This window comes from Synchiropus splendidus, chromosome 6, assembly GCF_027744825.2.
Source record: "Synchiropus splendidus isolate RoL2022-P1 chromosome 6, RoL_Sspl_1.0, whole genome shotgun sequence".
In the NCBI taxonomy this organism is placed as follows: domain Eukaryota; kingdom Metazoa; phylum Chordata; class Actinopteri; order Syngnathiformes; family Callionymidae; genus Synchiropus; species Synchiropus splendidus.
This window is the reverse complement of record NC_071339.1, coordinates 15,827,754-15,852,004: the sequence shown is the minus strand read 5'-3', so window position 1 is coordinate 15,852,004 and position 24,251 is coordinate 15,827,754. Positions and strand designations below refer to the sequence as shown.

The 24,251-nt window shown below is 43.4% G+C and overlaps 2 protein-coding genes across 5 annotated transcripts; one reads left to right on the top strand and one right to left on the bottom strand.

Annotated features, from left to right (window-relative positions):
* Positions 1-794: 794 nt before the first annotated feature.
* Positions 795-12,896, bottom strand: LOC128760936 (dynein axonemal intermediate chain 1-like). Of its 3 annotated transcripts, none has more exons than XM_053868699.1 (21): positions 12,762-12,896; positions 12,631-12,675; positions 12,463-12,540; positions 12,078-12,158; positions 10,994-11,111; positions 10,811-10,860; positions 9,950-10,093; positions 9,817-9,876; positions 9,646-9,747; positions 9,423-9,507; positions 9,240-9,357; positions 9,104-9,147; positions 8,786-9,033; positions 8,587-8,676; positions 8,438-8,525; positions 8,293-8,372; positions 7,534-7,682; positions 6,636-6,735; positions 3,444-3,626; positions 3,197-3,300; positions 795-1,030 (listed from the first exon to the last, which is right to left on the bottom strand). In XM_053868699.1, coding segments are annotated over exons 1-21 (2,010 nt in total). In that variant the 5' UTR covers positions 12,804-12,896; the 3' UTR covers positions 795-1,029. The 3 variants fall into 3 exon arrangements, 2 of the variants coding, with proteins under 2 accessions (XP_053724674.1, XP_053724673.1); XM_053868698.1 differs by lacking the exon at positions 795-1,030 and adding an exon at positions 1,435-1,982; XR_008414886.1 differs by lacking the exons at positions 795-1,030; positions 3,197-3,300 and adding an exon at positions 5,649-5,762 and having other exon boundaries at positions 3,488-3,626.
* A 352-nt stretch (positions 12,897-13,248) lies between these two features.
* fam219aa (family with sequence similarity 219 member Aa) lies at positions 13,249-23,921 on the top strand. 2 transcript variants are annotated; one of them, XM_053868700.1, is made up of 6 exons: positions 13,249-13,494; positions 17,273-17,369; positions 17,471-17,564; positions 19,338-19,418; positions 20,242-20,317; positions 21,326-23,921. In XM_053868700.1, exons 1-6 carry the CDS (start codon positions 13,435-13,437, stop codon positions 21,482-21,484), a joined length of 567 nt encoding a protein of 188 aa, XP_053724675.1. In that variant the 5' UTR covers positions 13,249-13,434; the 3' UTR covers positions 21,485-23,921. The 2 variants fall into 2 exon arrangements, with proteins under 2 accessions (XP_053724675.1, XP_053724676.1); XM_053868701.1 differs by having other exon boundaries at positions 13,251-13,494; positions 20,242-20,296.
* Positions 23,922-24,251: the final 330 nt, after the last annotated feature.

The following is a 24,251-nucleotide window of genomic DNA, read 5'->3' as shown; positions in this document are numbered from 1 at the left end:
GTGAAGGGGCACGAGTTGGGAGCCGATCTGGAGCTCGACGACAACCGCAAAACCAATATTGCTCCCACAAAAGCCGAGTCACATTTAAAAAAACGAAGGGAGTGAGTTCAATTGCACGACACGGTTTTACATGACATCAGACAGAATTTGTCTTGTAGCCTGTGGTTGGCTCAGACAAGATTAGCAGTCTGACCAGCAACAATGTCCTCTCCTCGCTTCCTGTTTGTGTTGATGTTTTGTAATTGTGAGTTTGTTTTTCTCATCGTAATTCAAGAGTGTGCATGGGGATTTATTTTTTTGGCCTGAATGAAATAAATACATAAAATAAGTGGAAATAAAAGTGGATATATTTATTCAGATTTATATTTCACCACATTTATTTGTCCATATTTATTGACAAATTGGGTGTCTGCATTCTTTCATTTTTCCTTCTTCATTTACACATTTAGTTCCAATTTTTTCACTCCTAGCTTTCCACACTAAGGTGCAAATTTTACTATTAATATTTATTATAATTGTGCTCGACCAGGATGAATGACAATCTATGGAAGTGGATTTTTCATATTTCCTCATTGGAACCCTCAATGACAGTTGAAATGGAATGTAAAATCTTCTGGTTCTGAGGTAGAGGGGGCGTGGCAGAAAAGCTCATCTCATTATTTATTATCTCATTTCATTTCATGATTCATTTACTCCTCATTTACATATTAACAGTTGCAGTTTACAGTCACGTCGATCCAGAGCGTCCACTGACTGACGACAGCTTCTGCGCCGATGCAGAATCTATTGTTGGATTTTTCTAAATATATCTTCTCATTTCGTCGTTTTGTTTGACTGAAGGAAGAAAGAGCAGCTGACACTTGAGCCTGAGTCACCCGTGCGTGTGTGCGTGCCACTGTCACTCACACACAGGCGCGCTCTGTCAGGCGTGGTGCTGAAGACCGAAGTTACATAAGAGCTGTAGAGGCTTACGCTGAGATTTGTCTCCTCTTCATCGCGGCCCTCACACATCTGCCGGCCTCTGCTCAGTCTGGAATCACATGAAGAACGCACTCATTGTTCATCTGCAGGGCGACATGAGCCTTTACTGTCGTTCAGTGGTGAGAGAAACACGTGCTGCAGAACCTTGGCTGTGAAGATGAGCAGTTAAAGCCTGATCTGGGGGCCCACCTTTCCCCAAACAAATGGGGACTCTTGACTTCATTTGCGATCAATAACCATATTTAATCTACTTGTGAAATGACATGAAACTGTGTGATCATCGCAAAGATATTTATTTGTCGTTGAAAAGTCCAACCAGCAGCAGAACCAGTTGCAAGTCATATTCACCAAATTTACTAAAGGAAAAAAATGTACTTCTGTTTGTGAAGAATGAGGACAAAGCACCTTTGAAAAATACCACATTGTAGTCTTGAAACTGTTTTTCTACTCTGAGTTCCCCACAGTTCCAAAGCTACTCCCCTTTTTTTTGTCTGAAAAGACCAAACCCATCAGTGTAATACGTAGATACAAGCGGTACATTTACAATTTTATGAGGAGTAGAACCCCACTCGTTTTCTTCAAATGTCAAAATGTCTGAATAATTTGTGACTTCCTGCCTTTCATAGGCCTCTGGAGCCACTATCCTCATCTCATCGAGGCTGGTTCTCTAAATATTTATACATGTAAAAGAGCATTGCTTCCTCATAAATACACATAACAAGCACACCTTCTCTCAGGAAACAAATGGATCTAAATTGCTAGCCTGCATCACATAGAGACCTCCGCTCACAGACGCAGCAGAAGAAAGTGCAGCTGGATCCAGATGAAATCCCTGACATCCAACTCATCTTCCCAGCTCCACACCCCAGGACGACCCTCGATCACACTGATGGTGCTAATGCAGCGTCGACAACAGAGGTGGGCAATTAAATGTCCTAAAGGGCCACATTAGAAACTGTCACGGTTGTGAGGGGCCACCATCAAATGAAAGACAGCGATGACTGCAAAACATGATGGAGACGTAAACAACATATACACTTAAGTAACAAGAACAAAAAGAACACAAGAAGATTAAATGTAAGTAAGAATATTAAGAAGTGTCAATATGCCATGATAGCTCTTGAAAAAAATTATTTTATATGCACTACATTTGAATATAAATCAACTATGGACCAGACGTTCAAGATAAAAACATATTTTCAGTATTCCTTCACTGTATTTTTAGGAACAAGAAAAACACAAAATCTGCTGAGGTGGTGGTGACCGAAAGAGAAAGAACAAAAAAAGGCAGACAAATTAAGACATATTACTTATAGTTTTAGTCTGACGTCAACGGGCCACGAAAACACAGGCATCGGGCCGCATATGGCCCACGGGCCACACTTTCCCCACAACCTCAGAGGGATGTTACTGAGCAGCTCCATCTTGGATAGTAGAGGGAGGCTGAATGCAATTCGAATCTATGTGGAGCCAGGTACGAATCCTTGGTTTACAATTTGTTTTATTGGGTTTTACAATAAAGTTAAAAAAAGTGTTTTTATTTGCTGCTCCCTCGAGCACGGCACTGGACTCATGCATGATGCCTTCTGGAGACGCAGTCATGGAAGACCAGACCTTGGCCATCCCACTTGTGGCACCATTTGAAACAGCAAACACTTGTCCTCAGCTGGCCGTCTCCTCCACACGGCTCTCTGGCGTCGAGAGCCGTGTGGAGGAGACGGTGTCTCCACAAAAATGTCAACGGCACAAGCGGAAATAAAAACAACAAGTCTGGCCTGAGAACATTTGATTCCTCTCCAGCGCCAGAGTGCATTGAGTGAAGGACAAGATCATTATGACGGATGAGAGAAGGGCAGAAGCAGGAAATAACAGCATGAATCACGGCAGAGGTGGGAAATGAAATGGCTCAGGGATGGATGTCTGCCCAGGACTGTCTGAGCGTCAGCCAGGAAGAGTGGTCTGGGCTTGTTCCATTGATTTTTAGATTTATCAGGCCAGTTTCTTTTCTAGTCCGGACTCTAAATATTCACCACTATCGCTCGACCCTGTCATAAGTGTGTCGAGCTTGAATAAAACAAGATGCTGTGCTGGTGAATTATGTATTAAAAGTCAGAGGGCCATGAATAATGAACGTCAACAAATTGTTTGCCGTCGCCCGACACAGTGTTTGAGGCCGAACTTCAGCTGTTGAGGAGTAGTGACAGGAAAACACTACCATTCAGTGGCTTTGCTGGCGTGATCCCTCAGGGAGCTGAGCAACTTCTCCAGCTTGGCCACCTCTGCCTCCGGGCCTTTGGGCAACTCTTGGCCCTTTTCTCCCTGGACACACAACAACAACAACCATGAAGAGCTGATGGAGCAGTTACATCAACAAGATTCATCATGAAACTCAAGTTAAATGAAGTTTTAAAGGAACATATTTTGAGGAGAATCTGCTTGAGCATAACAAAGATAAGTGTCACCTTTGTGGCCTTGCGTAGATTCGGAGACAGTTTGAGGCTGGTCACGAAGCCTCGGTCATCTCCGACGATGAGGATGGGCTCTATGGGATTGAACTCGACGCGGGTCAGCTTGGTCCTTTTGGCCACCACTTGTTGCTGGCAGATTGGCTCGTATTTATTGACGTTGAGGTCGAAGACATGAACCTTGGAAGGAGGAAGAGTGAAATGCATTAGAAATAGAATGCACAGACCTCGCCAGGTGCTCAATTTCCTTAGGATAAAATGTAAAATATCAATCTAAAGATTCAGCGTTCAGGAGCCACACCCAGTGGGAGTGAAGTGTTGAAGCGGATAGTGACTGAGGGCACGAACGCAGCTGATGGATGCATCACTGAATCCTCCCAGAGGAGCCTGGTATACAGAGAATCTTCAGGCACCACCGCCCAGACAGACTCCGCCCTCACACTCTGTAACCTCAATGACTGCCTTCCTCCTCTCCTTCTCAGTATCTTCACCTTAAACACGGCTTCCTGTCCTGGTGTCACAGCTCGTGTATTTGAACCGCACATCATGGCAGTGGCAGCTACACTGCTTCCCCTTATTCAGACCCAGACGTCTGCACTCAGCCTTCATCTCTGCCCATCGTCCTGATCATAAATAATGATCCATACTTACGCACCAAGTGACAGAAAAACAGTCTGTGATGAGGCATGACACTTAAAATGTTGCAGGATATAAGAAGACCATGCAGTTCCTAAAGAGTTTAGCTGAAATGTCATGGGTTTTGGGAACATGTAATGAGCAGTTTGGAACCTCCAGCAGGCTGATGTGTGAAGATTAGTCATAAAAAAGTTAATGAGTTTCCAACTACCTGCGAAAAACAATTCACTGGCAGAGGGCGAAACGTTAAATTGGGGCTTGCGTTTAATAAGCACTTCCTGAGAACCACCGCGATGAGAGGGAAGGGTTGGGGATCTGCACGCTAATGAGTTTTTAATGGGTGTTTAACAGCTGCAGAAAAAAGGGCTGCCATCCATTTCCAGAGACTTGGAGCCAAATTCATTCTTTATCCCATCATTGCTCCTTCAGCACATAAATCACTGCAGCTCAAACCTCTGACACACACAGTTTAATCCGCGCAGCCTCATTTTGTGCAGACGTTTGGGTGGAATTGTTCTCAACGGGACAGTCTGGGTGAGAGAAGAGCAGCAGCGAGAGCCAAAGAGATGGAGGTTACTGCCTGGATCCATGTTGGAGTCAGAGTCAGAAGAGTCAGAGATGACAACACTGAGGTGAGGTTGTCATTGGGAGAAAGGACCAGGACCTTTTCTGGATGAAATGAACACACACACTCGTGTGTGTCTCCATCTTTGTGGGGGCCGCTCATTGCCATTGTACTTTCCACAGCCTCTCCCCCTAAACCCAACCATCCAAAACAAATGGCTGACCTTAACCAGAACTCTGAACCAAACTGAAACCTAATCATAATGAAGTCTTCCTATCTTATGAGGACCAACTCAGACTTACATTAATATAACCCTTTCCCCAGCCTCTCCCGCTAAACCCAACCATCTAAAAGAAGTGGCAAAACGTAACCATTACGCTTAACCCAACTAAAACCCAATCATAATAACCCAGCTATTTTGTAGTTTCAACATTCAAAATGAGGCTTGACAAAGTGAGGACCGGCCACAATCCTCATTTAGCAAAAACGTCCTCACTCTGTTGATTAAAACTCATACAGGTTCTCAAGAACACACACACACCCAGCCTCTCACTGGCTAACGTACCCTGAACCAAACTTGCACCAAATTATAATAAACCACTTTAACTGAGGTCTTAACCCACTAAACCTTGTGAGGTCCTCACAAGACGGGGGAGACTTGGTACTCTCAAGTCTGGATAAACATACAACACACACATACGCACACCATACTCATGCACATGTTATATTTTCATGTTGTGTGGAGACATTTCAGTGACTTTCATGCTTTCCCCACACTCTCTCCCTAAACCTAACCAACCAAAACACATGGCTAACATTGACCAGGACTCAACCAAACTGAAACATAACTCTACTGACCCAGGTATTTTTGATGTTTTAATCCTATGTGTCCCCACACATAGCCCCAAGTAGCTGAAGTCCCCATACGGAGGTGCATTTCCAAGAATTGGTCCCCACAAGTACAGCTATAAAAGTTTGCGCGCGCGCACACACACAAACACCTCTGCACAGCAGTTGTCTTTGTAGGTGTCAGTTTCATTCTCTCTCTGTCATCACAAGTGCCAGACACAACCGTCTGGGCTGCTCAGAAGGCAGATGGGTCTGCTTGAAGGAATCTCCAAAAATAATAGGGGACATAAGAAACATGTTGCCCAAAATTGCTTTTGACATCATCAATACGAACAGGTTTGTCCAGCACAAGTCCGTTCGCTGCATCTTCACCCAGTTGTTTTAGATCCCAAATTTTGAAAATTGTTTTTTTTTAATGGAATGAAAACATCTCCTGCTGACATTCCTTTTTTTGTACCACAGTAGTTTAAATGGTGGATATTTCTGTGTCTTCTCTGCAACTACAAAGTCTTCATGACTGGTGCATGAGTTTGGTATTATATCTCAAGACCAATATGTACTTTTAATATAGTAAAATTTAAAAAAAAGGATTTCTAATAATCCATGTTGGAAATATGTTATTTTAAGTGTCACCGACACACATCTGGAACAATGTGAAAATATGCAGTATGGAATAATTATATATCAAAACTAAACACTAAAATTTCCCTTTTGTGGGAAGAACAAAGGCAGCCTTATCTAATCTTTCCTAAATACATACAAAAAGTTCTTCAGCGTCAGTATCAGAGGAGATATGCCCCACTGGTGCATGTGCTCCAGGTGGCAGTGAGCTTCTGAGGTTACTTTGTCATACGCTTTGTGCTACTGGCCCTAAAAGGGAGTTTTACATTAGCGTTCAGCACTATCATCTGTCTCTGATACAATCCTCTCACAACAGTCACCTAACAACAACGTGGTTCAAATGAAAAGAAGTCCATTGAACCCGCTCTTCTTCCTCAACTACTCACTATTTGCTGACACGGCTGCTACTTCCACCACTTCAGTATCAGTTATCTTAAAATCACTCCTGGTTTTCAATGCTTGGAACAATGTAGTGCTTTGAAGCAGAAGAAAAGTCTGCAGAGGAGCGGCCTACTTACCTTTCCATCTACTGTGATGGCAGCAAAGACAGTGGACGAGTATGGAGCCCAGGCAACATCTGACACAGCTGTGCCGAGGTCATAGGTGAACATTGGAGATCTGGAAAAACAAGCTGGTCAAATATTTATCCAGGAAGTTGTCAGAATGCACCATTCTGTATGCAGTTATTTGGATTGTGTCCTGCCTTTTCCTACACAAAGATTTATCAGATTGGATACGGTTCCAGACCAGTTCAATATATCCCAAAGCCTTTTGGGATTATTAAATCTTTGAAGTGAATGATCATCCAATAAAAATGAAGAATGTACCGGACAACTGCGTCCAAGAAACACAACTAAAAATGCCCGGAAGAAGTAACACACCCATATAAAGTGCACGACTTATGCACTGAGGAAAGGAATAAAATATGTACTGAGTACATAATCTAGCTGTGTAAAATGTAAAAAAAAGTGCTGCTGAAGAAACAACAAACATACTCGCAAAAAGAACAAAAAAACAAAAAACAAATGTGGAACACTTAAATAAAGCCTGCGATTTCCACATGTGTGGAGTGGAAGATTTATTCTAAAAACTTCAGTCGTCGACAGAAGATTATGATCATTACTCAGTCAAGATGTGCTGACAACAAGTGGGAGGCGATGTGAGCCCATCAGGACAATAACAAGGCAGCAAACATAAACACAGTGAATTAATTGGCCCGCGTTGACAGACGTCATTTGTACTTGCGATTATTTGCTTCTTCTTCCTACGCTGGAAAAAGAATAAAACATTTACATATAAAGCACAGCCATCCCTGCTGTGTCTCCAGCTTTAATCGACTTTAACTCCAGCTCCACTCCTTGGAACCATGTTGTTATCGTGCACAACACACAACTGAGTCAGCTCTCCATGTCTTACGTGATACTGTGGTCCCAGATCTTGACAGTCCAGTCCGAACTGCAGGAGATGAAAATCTTTAGGTGGAAGTAGTTCCACTTCACTGCTTCAACCGGCATACTGTGGGCGTTATACGTCTCCAGGAACTGGCTTGAATACATCTTGGAGCACTGGAGGACCACAGTGACAGGATTCACAGTCAAATGTGTGCAGCCATGCATTTGTTAGGCCTTTCTGTGAAGCTACCAGATCCATTACGAAGGAAGGAAGAGGATCATGTCAACAGCTGCATCATATTTTTTTCTACTTCCACTTCAAATGTGCTGTCTGTAAACCCAGCTTAAAAGGAAAATCTTCAAATTTACATCTCCTCCTCTGAATTCATTTGCTTGAGAATCCCTGCAAACCCTCATGAACAATACTACAACGGTAATGCTTAAAGGCTCTTCATACAAAACTATGACTATTATAATTGTAAAATCCATGCACTATAGTTCCACGGGCAAAAAGCAAATTCCAAATAACAGTCTATATTGGGCATTTGAAATGCAGATGAAGAAGGAGAAGAAGAGAGTGCAGTCATGGCCAATGACCTGATGAATGGCAGTGACTGAGACCATGATGGAGGTGGTCATTGGAAGAAAGAGCAGAAATGATCAGAGGGACATGTGGAGGAAGATGTTTGTGGAAAAGATACACAGCATTAGACTAAGCATGTTGGAGATGAAGAATGAGGTTCATGGAAGTGGACAAAGAAGTCAACAGATGATTCATAATTACCTTGTGTATCTTTCCCTCCTCAGTCCCAACAAGGTAGAGATACTGAGTTTGTTTATGAAAGTCAAACGATGTACCGCAAACTAAAGAAAGACATAAGTCACTCAGATCAGGTCATATCACAAGATGAAGGTGCTCTCCAAACCACCATGGCTGAGCTGCTGAGCTTCCTCTGGCCCTTTCGCAAAAGCGCCGTTGACTGACAGAAGAATAATGTCCCTGTGGACCAGCTCGTTCTGGGAAGCACGACGACACAGTTAGAATCAGTGAGCGCAAATATGCAGCATTTCCACCTACTTTCACGAGGGTCCAGGACACGACTCTGCCATCAGCTGATAAGGAACAGAAGTTCGGGTTGTGCGCCATGTCGTCATCCTGCCAGCGGACCTGAATCCACCACAAAAGAGATTAGGAAGACCATGTGGCTGCACTGAATCTCCACGATGGACTGTACTTCTGAACTCATATCTGCCTGATCTACGCTGGCTCCTCTCACCTGCCACACTGGATCCGTGTGCTTGCCTGTCTCAGCAGTGCTCTCATACACTGGCTCCAGTCCCTTCTTCCTCAGGTTATAGACGGCCACGCAGCCGTCGTACAGACCCACCACCACCAGGTGAGACTGCTGCGCGTGGATGTCCAGGCACAGGACACTTGAACGGGTTGGGTAGATATACTCGGGGAAGGTTGAGTTCTTCAGGGTGTAGAAGACCATCATGCCATTCTGCTGTTTACTTAAGTCATCTACTTAAAAAAAATACAAACATTTTAATGTATCTTTTTGCCACTAACTAAATGTGTAGAATTGTCGCACCTGGTCCCATCCCTACCCCGAAGAGGTCTTGATATTTCTTATTCCTGTCAATAATAAACACAACAATATTTTTTTTGTTTGGCTGAAAATAAGTTTCTGTTTCTCCGTTTCTGGACGTGTGAATAAAGCGACCCACCAGCAGAGGGCGGTGACAGACAGTCGTTTCGCTTTACTGTAATGGAACTTCCACAAGGGGAGCAGAGTTCCCTCCTGACCCCTGAACTCGTCCGAGGCATCCTCAAAGTATTTGAAATCTAAAACACACAAACATTGTTGAGTAAAGTTCCCGTGGGAAATGGACTGATGATGATGCTGAAACCTTGAGCGATGTCATCAAACATGTTCTGATGAAGCATGCGCTCGATGATCTTAGCGACCCTGGCCACTCTGCTGATGTCATTTCCCTAAAAGGACAAGACTGCTGTGCTTAGTGGTGTGGAAAACAGAAAGAAGGTGAGGATTGTCCAGTGAAACGTGCAGCGAAAGTCTCCAACTCCATTTTAGCATCTGTGCTCTGTGTATCTCAGTACACTTCTCCTCACCTTTTTCGCTGTGCTGTCACCGTCTTTGGCCCCTGAAACTGCTCGGTGTTTGTTTTTCTCCAGCTTCTGCAGCTCCTCTGTATAGGCATCGTGAATCTCCCACTGCAGGAGACGCGAATATGAAACCCGCCCACTTTTCAGTCCAAAGTGGATTTGCAACGATGTAAGCACCTGATTGGCTGTCGCAGAGAAGTTGCAGAAGAGAGGAGGCTCTTTCTGGCAGCTCTTGTCCTGAGCAGACAAGAACATTGCTGTTGCCACTGTCTCACTGGGGGAAATGAGCCACAAAGATATTGCCACTGACTCTCAGAGGGTAATGCTGGACTTGAGTAGCTCTTTCAATGAGAGTTATTTTGAGTTTAGGCCCTTTGACCGATTTCGAGTCCACACTGTCCGGTCGCTCCTCTTCTCCTCCTTCCTCTGCCTCATCACCATCCTCAGGAGTCGCCTGGAAAACATGGACTTATTCGTGTTGAGCAAGAGATGATATGATGATGCGTGAAATCAATGCGGAGAAGCAGATGTTCCTCTCATTAGATGACTAACTTCAGCGCTGACTCGTCGGGACAGATTTGCCAGAGCTGTGCAGATACTAATACACCTCGAGGTAAAAAGCAGGATTTTTCAAGTCAGCACAATGGTGAACATCCCTCAGTGGGCAGATTGGTGTGTGCTGCGTTTGGTACTTTTGACCGCAATGAAGATGCAGGTTGGTGTATTCAGGGTGGATTTACCACCTGCGATCTCATTGATCAAGCTGTTTCTTCTTTTTCCTACTTTGAAAACTGTTTGCCGGCCTCATTGAGCGCAACAAGGAGCAGCAATTGAGCTGTGGTTTGGATGAGCACACTTCCTGGAAGTGAAGGCCCTGCACGCTGGTTTCATGTGCGTACACTATTCAGAGCGAGCAACGTGGCAACTCAGACTCTTAAACTTAGGTTAAGAAAATGGGCTGTATAAACAAATGGATTTAATATTTCAGAGGTATAATCAGCAGAGACAATATAATTTAATTATTTTGCAGAAGAAAATAATCAGGTTTTACTTCTTTATAAATTGAATTTGTACGTAAAGGTTAGAAGCAGCTGAAACATTATCAGTCTGAATCAACCTCATACACAGATTTATATTTAAAATACTCTTTTGTTTTGTAAAATTGTCTTACTGGTGTTTTGGCTTTCTCTTCATCGTCCTCTTCATCAGTTGACTCACTCTCTGGAGACATCAACAGTAATAAAGCACCAACGCAGCAATTGTAGCTGCTGTAGCGACATCCTGTGGCGTAATGGCTGAACTGCAGAGAATCAATAACTCCTCGATCACACGAAGCAGAGTCAATAATAACAACCTGCAGGTAGAAACGTCCGTCTCTGAGCTTCACTCTCCCAGTTCTTGTCCACCAAATTGCCTTCCATGACAAAGTGCAGGGCCATGTGATCCACAGTAACAGGCTTGAAGGCTCCTTCCTGAGGAACGAGAGGTTGTGTAGAATAAATAACAACAAATCTGGCTGTGTTTATTTACAGAACCAGCACAATGCAATTCACACAAACACCAGTGATGTATCAACATCGTTGAAGTGAATGGGTTGTTGACATAACATACAAAACAGCGAGAAACCTGAAACACTGTAATCTTTGTTGGCCATTCTACACACATCCATCCATCAGCAGTTAACCATTCTATTCACATGCTAATGTTGGTGCTGTTTAAATTACTATAAAATGTGTAGTTGAGGTAGATATTTGGGTTCTAGAGCGCCTCATAAACGGATCAGGCCGTCTCGAACACGTGTTCTGCAGAGACCTGAGCAGAGACAGACAGCTTACCTGCACTCACCCAAACACTTCTGTTCTGTGTTGCAAGGCCATTTTAATTTTTTAAGGGGCCAATAAACTGTACAAGTGCATAAACTCTGATTATGTTAAATCTAATCGGTAAGATTGTGGTTATAGCTAACTACAATTTTGAGATGGTTACATTTCATATAAAGGTCTCATAAAGGCAGTCTAATCTAATCCATGAAGCATTTGTTCGTATTTTCATAAGACATCATTGTGCATTTAACTTAACCGACGTTGTTATGAATATTTATAATCATATATGACAACTAATAGTGAGGTTTCTCAAGTATTGCAAAGTGCCCAATTTCACTGTAATATCATGATACAATGTTGTTATGTTAAGGGCTGCAGTTTGTGTGTCATGACATCCAGATCAAGTCAAATCAACAATTTATATCACATTACAGACCTCGGCATTACTAGATACCATACATCAGCACAACATTCAAAACATTGGTTATAAAGCGTTATAAAGACGTCTTATGAATGCACTGATAATGCATTGTTAATGAGAGCTGAAGTGAAGCGTTTCCCTTAAGTTTTGTCAACATGTTTCGATTAAACAGAGCAGATGTGAAACATTTGTACCTTGAAGCTGTAGTGGACAATATTGTCGGGTGCATGGGGGTTTTTTGTCGTCAAGATCCGTGTTATCTCCTCCTTCTGTTCCTGTTTCCCATCGAGAGGACAGAAACGAAACACATCAGTTCAGCTTTGCTCTGGGAGAGGTGAAAAATGGTCAGAGATCAATGGTTTAAGTCTGAGGTCCCCAGACGTTTCTCAGGGCGGCCAGCTGTTTCACTGACCTTCCATGAACTGAATAAATTACACAGAGCTTAACCACGTCAAAAACACAGACAGGACAAACAGCTGATGCTGCATTTTCTTGATGTTGTGTATTTGTTAGGGGCCAGATCAAGGGCCAAAAATGGTCCCCCCTGACTGGTATTAAAATCAGGTCAGTTACACTCGCCTTCTCCTTGATCTCGAGTGGATCCGTCAACTTTGTAATCTTCCATCCGTCCGTCCTTTCTGCACTGTCATCCTCATCCTGGATGAAAACATTCCATTTTGTTTTAACAGCACATTCCTTATTACACGAATCAGAATGTTAGTTAACATGTGCTGACTCCAGACTCACCTTTTTAAGAGATACAGCCTTCTGTGTTTTTGTCTCTGGTGCCTTCTATATGTATTTGTGAGGAGAAAAAAAAAGAAAAAAGCAAACTTAGTTTAGTGGTAATACGACGGCAAATAAAAAAAAAGTATTACCTTTCGCCCAACTGTTGCAAACTTCTTGTTCGAAAGAGCCATTGCAAAAAAAATAAAAATTCTGTATTGAATACTGTATTGAATTGCAATATTAAAGAATACAAACGTAGTTGTTCGGATGCTAACGTCTGTATATGGTTGCTAAGGTAACTAGCTGTGCAGGGCGGGCTTGCACCAGGACAAAGAGTCTATTGGCTCAAGATTGCAACCCCCCGTCAGCGCTGCGGTGTCGTTTTGCATCGCCACTCTTTTTGTCTTTCTCACTTGATATTGTCATCTAATTCATACGCCATAATTTTTGGCAAAACAACACGTATTTCTGAAAGGTAAGTATATACGCATTTTTGGGATACAATGAAGCTTTAGTGTTTTTTAAACACAAACCGTAGTTGTCGTTGTATTTAAATGAGATGTTTAAACGACAGGCGTTTCCCTCTGCGCAGTTTCACGCCATCTCTGCGCGGATTGGTCAGATGTGTCATGAAGCGACCACAGACCCGGAAGTGGGGTGCTGCTGCTGTTTTGCTGTCGAGTCACCTCTGCTAGGATGGAGGAATCAGAGCCGCAATAATGCGTTACAACGGCAGAGCCGGACCCTTCAAGGCATCTGAACTGGACTAATACAAACGTTTACTCTCTTACCCATCGAGCCTCGCCGTAACGTCTCGCCAAAATGATGGAGGAAATCGACAGGTTCCAAGTCCCTCCGGTGAACGGAGAGACGCAGCCTTTGGTAAGAGAGCAACACAAACACGTCTTCACCATCGTGCAGCGGGTTGTTTCGCTTTGCACATTTGTGCAGTCGTTTCTAGATGAAAACACTGAGTTTGCGTGATACATTTGGGGGTAAAAATGACTGAATGAAGGAGAGCCGCTGGTGTTATCCCCTCCCCACTCAGTCTGGTCACATGAATAACGCATGGATTTATTGCATTTTAAATAATCCACTGTGTGTGTGAGGCAGTCCACAGCTCCATCTAACAATGCGCGACTCCATGGCATCATTTATAGGTGCCCTGCCCCGGTGTTGACACAGCTCATCGTTGAGTGGCGTGTAATTCGGGTCACTTGAATAGGGTGTCTGTCCACTGGCCTCCAGACAGTGATGTATCGCTCCTTACATCGCCAGTCAACCGACCGGTTGTAATGGCTTTTAGAAGTCCAATAGTCATGACTCTCTCAATCCCTCAGCCTCAGAAGCCCCACTCTCATCTGAACTTTCCTATCAGCCCTGCAGTGTGTGAGTACAAGAGACCTGCCTTTTAGAGGCACCACGTCAAGCACATCTGAATCAAACAGCTGCTGCTTTTTAAATGTGCCCCAAGAGGCCCCACTCCACTCCATATCGAGTGCATGCATCGTCCCACCCTGTCAGAAAGAAAAAAATAAAAGTAGTTTTCTCATCATTATGCTGCAGTATTTATTTAGATTAAATTTAAATATAATATCTTCTGAGCAGGATGTTAACTCTTCATAATAAATGCTCACCATTGCCCCTAAACTCTTTCCTTATTCCATTTTAACTTCTGCATTTGCTTTGAGCTGAATAATTTTCTGCTTGGCTGTGCATTTTAATGGCCATTTCAGAAAGCTGGTATTTTGTCTGACTATTACTAAGTATCTCATTATACCCTGAAAGAGGCGCAGTGATCAGATAAATGACCCGGACTTGATCTAATTATAACGGAGTGCCTTACTGGACGTGATCATATTATATAGACAAATCGCCGTGGCCGTGCGCAGGACGGGTGCGCTTGTGCTCTCACGGTCACCTGATTTGCCTTGTCCTGGCTGCTATTGGTCAGCGGGATGTTGTGATGTATAATCCGAGCTGTAGCCTGGTGTCTATGCTGTGTCAGCAACTTGTGGCTCTTCATCATCAGAGGCGGCAAAGTTGCAGCAGCAGGGACGGCGGGGGGAGAGGGGAGGTTTATTTTGGGTGTGAGTTATTGTTAAATTGAGCGTGGGAATATAGGTGGTAGGGGATTGTAATTTATCTCATCCCTCAAACACGTGGGGCTAAAACAGTCCCCCTTTCAGTTACAGACTCGTCGACCCCCATGATGAGTCTGTGCTACTGCGATGAGTTAAATCATACAGCTTACCTTGAATCACAATTAATAGCAAAGTGCAAAATGAATTCAACTGGCACTTCCAGTTGATAAAGTTGATCATGGGTCGTTCAAAGGGATAAGGGATAGATTATGTACTGAGACTTGTGAGGGGCCTGTCAAGACTCAAGACAGAAGCACAGGAGAATTTTAGCTATTTTTTCAATGTTATGAAATAGGAACGGGTAATAACTCCATGACATGATACGCTCAGAAATGATACAAGACTCAATATAAATCATGAAGTGGATATTTTGGTGGATACCATGTAAAATGATATGGTATGAATGCACTTCAAGGTTCTTAAAAAAAAGGAAATTTGGGGAACAAAAAATTCTATTTTATTTAATTATTTTAAAAAGGGGGAAAAAAACCTCCAAAACCACTGATAAGAGTCTATTCAGTATGAATCTATTAATGTGAATGATGACAAACGTTATATACATTCTGTTGTATTGCTTATGAGGGCCGCATAAATGCAGGTAGAGGGATGCATGTGGCCCTCAAACTGCTGTTTGTCCGCCTCTGATAAAGACAGTCTTACGCGAATAGCGTGTCCAATCTGAATGAAATTTTAATATTTGTCCGATTTCTTTTCATTATATTACAAAGCTTCATAAAATGATGCACTCTGCAAGGAGCTTTCGATGCCAGGTTCTTAATGAGCATCTTCTAAGCCAACTGACGTGTCTCCACCAGCCACTAAAACTCTCTGACATCTAATAAAAGTCTGAATGCACCCAAGTACAAGCGCTGTAATCTTCCAATGTTCTGAAAAAGTGGCTGAGATTTATTCCCTGAGCAAAGCAGGTTCCTCATTATTCTGGCAGCTCCTGCCCAACATTTCAAAGGGATGTTTTCTGACAGAGTGTGGCCCAATAACAAGAGAAAAAAAACGCCAAGAAATACCGACCCCACAGGAAAGTCTAGTAATGTAGCATAGGAAGTGTTTTCACAGCATAGCAGGGAACCTTTATCTGGCCTCCACTGTGGTGTCTGTTCTGAAATTCAATATATTTTTCAATTTACTGTTTCATGGACTTGGATAGGACTCTAGGTGGAGATGAAACCACAAATGTGTTTTGTTGTTGTTGTGCGTCTCTATCATCAAAATGAAGGCTGTGAATGGGGTCACTTCATAGTGTCCACTGGTTGTATAAATTCTTTAAACTCATGAGTACATCATTCCTGATGCTTTATAAAGCCAAAAATGTTGTGTGAATTGTCACCATTTTGCACAACTTTCAGTTTTAGTCCTTTTAATAAAGCTGAATTAAATTTTCAGTCACGTAGCACTACATCCTGAAGAACTTCTACTTAAGAACATAAATTTAAATATATCAAGTCATCTGTTTTTGTTTAGCATCTAGCTTCTTTTTTTTATTTTTACTAGTTTTTATGGCCCATTAAATCGAGTTTACTTTTACAAATAAATGAATTTATAATGCTCTTACACACTAAAATGAACAGAAACTAGAAGAGAAGTGGACGGTCAACAATAAATCAGTGGGAGGAAAAAAAAGTTGACTTGAAAATTGTGGGCATGTGTTGAGAACAGAAGTGAAACTACTCAAGTCTTGACACTTGACACTGGAATATGAATGTTACAGTAAACTAATGACACTAGAAAAGGACCTGGAGTACAAAATTATAAAAAAAAGTAGAGGAGGGAAAGTAGAAATATGTAATTCCTCAGTAGTTGTTGAATGAAAATGAAGGGTTGCTCTTAAGTATTTGGCTGTATGACAAATGTGATTAAGAAGTGGGCAGTAGGGACAACATTTTACTAAGAAAAAGTGACTATAAACATCCATTGTTTTAGACAGAAGAGAAATGTGCTCCATATAAGTCAGCCATGAATTTGCTTTCTCTTTCTCTTAACCTTGTTGTGAATTGCTGCTGCCGATCCCTGCTACAATGGGCGAGAGGCAGTGGTCGCCCTGGACGGGTCACCTCTGATGTCCTGGTCAGGTTCTCCTGGAAAAGTCATTAATGATAGTGAATTGACAATGTGAACATTGTGGCCACTGGAAAGATGTCTAGCTGATTTCATAGCCAGGCTTTGGTCTCGAGGGCCGTTCCAGGCGGCCCCTGGAGTCCTTGGGGGTTCAACAAGCGGAGGCCTGTCGTGGGACTATAATGTGCATCTCTGTGAAAAGCCTGGCTCTCGCTTGGCTCCCACAGCAGCTAGCTCTGTTCTCCTGCAGCCTCCACTCCATGCCGTCACATGAAAGGAAGTGAGGCGGCAGCACTGCCAGAACACTCTGCGTTTGATGCCGGGAAGCAGCCAGCCGCAGTACTGTCGACAGCAGACGCCGGAATCTTGGCAAAATATTGAATTCTGAGCTTCTTTTCAAACACTTCGGCTGTAAAGTAACACAATAATTTGTCTGTCTCCAGGATCCGGCTGCGTCCGCCACTACAGACGTAGAATCTGCCACCAAAGGAGAGACTGTGGCTTTGAACTACAAGCCCTCACCGCTGCAGGTCCAAATAGGTACCAGCACCCACGTAACAGACGTGTCCTAAACGTTATTGACAAACATGGTCATGAGATTCACCCAGATAATGATGACCTCACTTTCTGTGGTTGTCCAGAGAAACAAAGAGACCTTGCCAGGAAGGGATCGGTGAAGAACGGCACCGTGGGTAGTCCTGTCAATCAGCAACCTAAGAAGAACGCCCGGACGAGGTAACACACCTGGCTTCTTCCGAACCTCAGACAAATTTGTTTCCTGTCAGGGCTGCCCTGTGTTGTTGGAAATCCTATCATGAATAGGAATGTTCCAATGAATGTTCCAACTGGCTGATAGCTGATCATAGGGGACTGTGTATGGGGGGAATAAGGTGCAGGAAAGCAGGAGTGGAAAGTGAAAGTGAACCTGAGATCCTGAGTTGAGTGTTGTTTGTGTGAATTCTTTTTGTTTTGGTGTACCTTTTAAGTGTGACAGATGGAGTGCTGTTTTTGTACTATTACTGAGCATATTTTATCAACAAAGTTGTCAATATTTAAAAAAAGTATGTCAACCTTTGGCAGAAATATTCACATCAAAAAATGAAACTGTCCTGAACTTGACCTCTGTGGCCTGACTTCGTCCCTTGGATGTCAAAGAAAACAAAAACAGGATGTTTGAAGCCCATTTTGAACTTTCCTGTCAGTACAGTCAGGTTTCAAATGTCACAAATATCTGCATTCAAGATTGAGGGGCTCTTCCACAGGGAAACAAAGTTCAAATCAATATGTCCTGGAAACATGACGATCAATCGCACAGTTAAAACATTAGAATTAGTTGTGTTCTGTGTGAACGATGATAACATTTAACAAGCGTGCAGCGTTAACCTCGGAGCAGTGCAGAGTATTGACAACAGGCTCATCTGTCTAATCCCCGTCCCTGGTGGATTAGTGGGAAACATGAAAGGCAGCGGGAGGGTCTGAACCCACAGTCTCTGAAGCAGAATAATCCAGGACTCCTGCAGACCGAGGCCATGGATCTGTCCCACTTTACTGACACCCTGGCCTTAAAGGAGACTTGCACTGTGATATAATCCTACTAAAGTTTCCCCGTCCTTTGATCTCACTGTCATTTCTTCTGCTTTTAATGCAGCACATACTGTATTGTACTGTCATTAGAGAGTTTTATATTAAACCTTGTCTTCTCTGTTGTTCACTGGACAAAGTTTTCAGGTGCCTCCCATTTGGGAAGACCTGTAGTTGGAGATGAGATTTTCTCCAAGTGAAGAGATATGTTGGCTCTTGTTCGCAAGTGAAGGAAGGATGGAGATGGACAGATGTTGTCAGTCATGAGGACTCTGTATCAATGGTGAAGAAGAGCTAAGTCAAGTTCTCCTGTGACAGGTGGATTTCTCCTCTCACCTGCTGTAGAGACCTAAAGAGTTTTCTCTATTTGGCCTGTGACTTTAGGGGACCACACACGACTTTAATTGGGCTGTTTTTGTCCCGATTTGGCTCCTTCCCGTCCAATAATAGTACTTTGGTTTCGCAACCAGGGGATGTGTTCCTGTCATTTAGTTCTTTCCTTGAAAAAAACGCATAATCACCATCAACCAATGCACTTTCTGACTTGGAGGATGAGCCTCTGGATCGGTGCTGGGACAGAATCTTTATCTTGGTGACGTGTTGTGTTGAGAATAGAGATGAAAAAATATCTCTCAGGATTTTGTACTTTGTTGTGTGTGGCCCCCTTTAGAGGGAGAAACTCCAGGAGAGACTCAGAGTAGAATGTCTGCTCCACCAAGAGATGATGGTCGAGGTGTCTCAGGTGTCTGGTCTAGACACGTCCCCACTAGCTTGGGAGAGGCCTCAGGACAGACCCAGGACATGCAGAAGCTATTGTGTCCCTTTTCTTTTTGTTTCCTTAAATCTGCTGGATGTCTAAAGATGAAGTCTAAGAATGAAGTAAGCTCAAGCTTGTGTCAAATGATCTCATCTTCTGTCCTCTTCCAGGCTGGTGGTGCCAAATAAAGGCTACTCTTCTCTGGATCAAAGCCCAGATGAGAAGCCGCTCGTGGCCCTGGACACAGACAGGTATGAACACGACATGAACGAGGCCTCCTCTAACTTTAATGCTTGTATCATTTGAGGACGTGAAGAAAGCACCCTCAGATCTTCTCGTCCTCCCACTCAGTGCTTTTATATTTTGCATAACTCGCAGTTTTAGTTTCTCCCACTCTGTCGTGTCACATTAATCCGTGAAGCAACTTGACAGAATCCGCAACAGAAGGGAGCCTAAAAAGGGCCAAAGCCTCTCCCAGGACACGGATTAGCGGATAGTGGGGTGATGGATTTGAGAGGGGAAGAGCTGCTCGGGTGGGGGAGCCGTGGCTTCCAAATCTTTCTAGAATGTTTATGTCGCAGTGCCACTGTTTGTTTTGCTCTTCCACACAATGTGAGTTCTGGTAGCAGCTAACGCTGACGCCAAGTGTGGCTGTGCTGGAAAGGCTTTGAAGGACAAGTGTGATTCATGAAACACTTTGCTTGTGGGAACACACAGCCAACACTTCACACGGCAACTAATTCATTGCCTTAATTATGAGTAAACAATTCTGTGGAAGTGTCCGGCAGCAAAACAGTTCAAACCCGTGGAAAATATGTTTCAACAATTTGACGACGTCATGAGAACCAAAGTCATCACAGTGACCGGTTTGCAACAATTTCTGAAATTTTGGGGTGAAAGAGTCTTTTTCTGGAACGTTCCAGATGTCTGGAAAACGTTATTATTATTATTGTCATTATTATTATTTACTATGATTGTCTGTTCTAGTTTTTCTCGAGCGAGGGTTTTTATGTTTTCATTTGTTTTGCCCGGTGTCTCTTGTGAGCCTAAGGTTTATCTGGTCCTATCTTGCAGTGATGATGACTTTGACATGTCCAGATACTCCTCGTCAGGATACTCCTCAGCCGAGGTGAGATGTCTGAGGGACCAGGTATCTATATACATTATATTTGAGTTTATTTACCGTCACCTCATCCAGTCCGCCATCGCACCCTCCCACTCCAGGTACCTGTGCACCCATCGACGATGTCATCTTGTCCTTCTCTTCCACTCAGTGGCTCACACTTACAGGGTGGATCATGATCATTAGTCTGGCCCGGTAGTCCGGGGGTGTCCGACCAGGTCGCTAAAGGGCCGGGCTGGTGCTGGGCTCTGTTCCCGCCAAACCAGCCCACACAGTTCAGGTGTCAGCTGAAACAAGCGGCACCTGACTGATCATCAAGTGATTCCAGTCCTGACTTGGACAGAGGACCGGCTTGGACACCTCTGCTTTAGCCCATCACAGTCACTGTGTTCGTGGTTCTGTGTAAATCCCTGTTAAGATCAGGCATCATCAATCGAAATGGAAAATGAAGCGTCGGCCGTGTGCTGATCACAGTGTCACAGGTCTGTTTCTGTTGAGGGCCACTTTGGGGAGGAGGTTCTTTATTCGAAGACAAAATATAAAACATAAAAATATATAATATAATATGATATTATATGATATAATATAATATAATTATACAGTGAACTGCTCCACAATGTTGTCGTGTTCCAAGTTTCCAGGTCCCAGTGTATTTGCTTATTACACAATGTATCATGTTATGACATTGTTGTTGCACAATGTCATAACAAATAACATTTAATATTTTTAATTTAACTGCCGGAGTCATTACAATGTGCTAAATGTTATTGCAGTTGAGTACCTCTCAGTGAGGGCCACTGCATTTTGTAATGACAACACAAACTAGAAATATTTGAAAAATATTTGATAGTAGAGTCCATCCCGAAGAACCGTTATTTTATTACATATGTAATTACACTGTCATAGCACAAAGTTCAACACAACTATTCACTTTGTTTTTAATCCTTTTAAATCCCAAGTTTTTTTTTTGTTTTTTTTTGTGAGTCACAGGCTCGCCTGTCTTTGTGTTGAAATGTTCCTGGTGTGTCTCCACAGCAGATCAATCAGGACCTCAACATCCAGCTCCTGAAGGACGGGTACCGGCTGGACGAGATCCCCGACGACGAGGACCTGGATCTGATCCCGCCCAAAGCGGTGAACCCCACCTGCATGTGCTGCCAGGCTGCCTCCTCCACAGCATGTCAAATCCAGTAGCACCGAGGGAAACTTCACGCAGCGAGAGGATGAGGGGCGAACGGCTTGCTGTGCCACTGAAGGATTCGGCAGGACGCGCGTCAAGCCTGGATGGAGGACGAACACTCTGCGCACGTTCCTCCTATGGCTGGATCTGTGCATCGTTGATTGGTCGGCATCAGGACCTTTGTTATCTTGCTTCCCTTCCGCTTGACTGCCATCGCACTGTTGTGGATGTTTACAAGGACAAGTATCATGTGACGTCGATTGATGAACCAATAGGAACCCGTGTTCTTACTTCTGCAGACCTGATGCGCATGGTCAAGAAGGCGAGCCTCACAGTGTTGTTTTTATTTATTTGTCTGTCAAGTCCGTCTGCCTCGTCTGCGTGTGTCCAACATGAACGTAGCGTCACAGTCACGAACGTAGAGCTAGATTTCCCTCCTCCAGTCTCTGTGAGCAGTTGCTGACTGCGGGTGAGAAGAAACTGTTTTGCATGTTGCCTGTTAACACTGCACCCTAGTGGCCAGCCTGCTCACTTTTATTCTCCCAGTGAGGCGTTCGGATGCAGTCAGGTTCACCCACCTCAGCCTGACACCCTCAGTGGGTGTGAAGTTTATTTTTCTGTTCTTTGAAGGAATCACTCACCCAGCAGTCCCAAACCACATTGTGAGCACAACCTAAAAATGTTCTGTGTTTTCTATCTTGGCCTTCACCCCTCAGTTCTTGCCCTCCATCTTGTGTTGCAGTGACTGGACAGAGCTTTGTGTTGTGTGCTCATTTAAAACTGATCAGGCATGATGCGTTCAGGTGCTCCCAGAATAGTTGATCTCAGTTTTAACTTCTGCGTCACGTAATGGCATTATTATTATATAGCAAAACAATTTAGAAACACTGGGATTTCCTTCAGTTTTGACAGCACCTGAACGCATCATGGCTGATCTCCGGCTGTGCCCAGTGTGCACAGACGGAGCGAGTGATGCGGAAAGCAAGATCTGCTCAGATGACAGATTTATTGTGACATCAAAGTGTTTTAATTCGCTGACTGAAGTGACGGAAAGTTGCGTGAGTGTATAGAGAATGTAAAAATGGCAAGCACACTTTTTCTTTTATGGTGGGATTTTATCTTTCGTTGTTAATATTTGTGTTTTTCTATTTAGTTTGCTTTGACTTTGAAATGCTTTTGCTGCTCTTGGCGCGAACCATGATGCCAACACTGATGCTAACAAGGTAGTTAAATGCCAAAATTAAAAAATATCCGAGGGAAGTGTAACTGTAGGTAACTGAGACATGACTTATCTCTCATGCAAATGAAAGAAAAAAACCTTTTCGCTACGTTTCTTTTACTTGAACATTATTTATTCACTAAAATGAATCCAGTCTAGACAAACAACAAAGAACTAGCAACCTAAATGAGACCAGTTTCAAGACGGAGGAGCTGGGAGAGACTAGAGCGGCTGCTTCTCCACATCAGCATGAGACAGTTCAAGCAGCCTGGACTTGGTCTGGTCTGATGTGAGTGTCAAACTAAAGGTCCCGGGACCAAATCTAGCCAGACAACTTCTTTCATGTGGCCCTGAACAGCATTCGCTATTAAAGTCTGTCGTGCTCTAACTCACCACCCGTACGTGTCGACATACGGTATCACAGTTTACACTATGCTGCTGTTTAATGCCAACGATAAACATGGGCGTTTCCAAAAAATGTGGTGTGGCTTGGCACTTCCTTATTAAAGGAGAAAAGCTGGGGGTGAAGGACGCTGTGTCTTGGGAGACTCAACACATGTCGAATTTGTTTGAAGTTTTGGCCCCTTGCATTATTAAGTTTGACATCTTTGACCAAGGAGGAGGCCCCGGGGCAGACGCAGGACACCACGCCCCAAGACGTGACTTTTGCTCATTGGAAAAAAGGGATGAATTGGTTTCAAGTCCTTGTTCTTGAGGGCAGGCTCGATGTCCCATATGTCTCCTGACAACACAGCTGCTGTGCATGAAAAGGGATTTGTTTTCAGCGTGTTTAAATTCTGCTGACTCAAGGATTTGTTTGAATACACTAGGTGGCGCTGTGTGTTCTGCTGAGGAACTTGTTTTATTCATGTGTGCCGTTGAAGAATCTTGGTGAAGACAATACAGCTGAAATACATGAGACTGAAAGGGAAGTTGAAGTTTTGCAATAAGCTCAGTGGCCATGACACACTGACCAGAGTGAACCTTGGGATGTCGACTCGTCGGAAATGACGGACTGAACTGCACGGATTTATACTACCAAGTAATTTGACGTAACACAATGTATTTATTTACAGCTGTGTGTTTTCAGGCTTCAGTCACAATTCTTTTTCTGAGTCTGTCAGATGCTTATGATGGCGATTGTGTACTGGTTCCATTTAGATTCTAACAGTGTGAAGTTGTGTGTATAGTGAGACCTGTCCAGACAATAATAAATATTAGATATCTCAACATGTTCCTGTCTTCTCCTGTCAGTATTCCTGCTGGTACTATTACTGTGTTACTACTTGTGTCCTGCTTTCTGTACGACCAAATCTATCTCCACCACTACTACAACTGCGACTGATGATGTTGATGATGATGATTATTATCATTCATACTCTCTCCCTCTACACTACGACCTGCGTCCAACTGTCTCTTGGACTGTATCTTGTACTCTACTGTATCGTTCTGCAGCACTACTTCTTTGCCAACTACTGCTACAAACAGACAATGTTGTTGTACTTCTACCACTTCTACTAATTGTATTTTTATCAATTCAACAGTGTTGTTACAACTGCTAC

Excerpts from the sequence above, each read along its gene's own strand:
- LOC128760936 (XM_053868698.1), bottom strand. The coding sequence starts at position 12,803 with ATGGCTCTTTCGAACAAGAAGTTTGCAACAGTTGGGCGAAAG. Across the intron at positions 12,676-12,761 it reads TTGCAACAGTTGGGCGAAAG|AAGGCACCAGAGACAAAAAC; the intron begins GTAATACTTTTT and ends AAATACATATAG. Across the intron at positions 10,861-10,993 it reads ACGGACGTTTCTACCTGCAG|AGAGTGAGTCAACTGATGAA; the intron begins GTTGTTATTATT and ends TGATGTCTCCAG.
- fam219aa (XM_053868700.1), top strand. The coding sequence starts at position 13,435 with ATGATGGAGGAAATCGACAGGTTCCAAGTCCCTCCGGTGAACGGAGAG. Across the intron at positions 13,495-17,272 it reads ACGGAGAGACGCAGCCTTTG|GATCCGGCTGCGTCCGCCAC; the intron begins GTAAGAGAGCAA and ends GTCTGTCTCCAG. Across the intron at positions 17,565-19,337 it reads AAGAAGAACGCCCGGACGAG|GCTGGTGGTGCCAAATAAAG; the intron begins GTAACACACCTG and ends GTCCTCTTCCAG.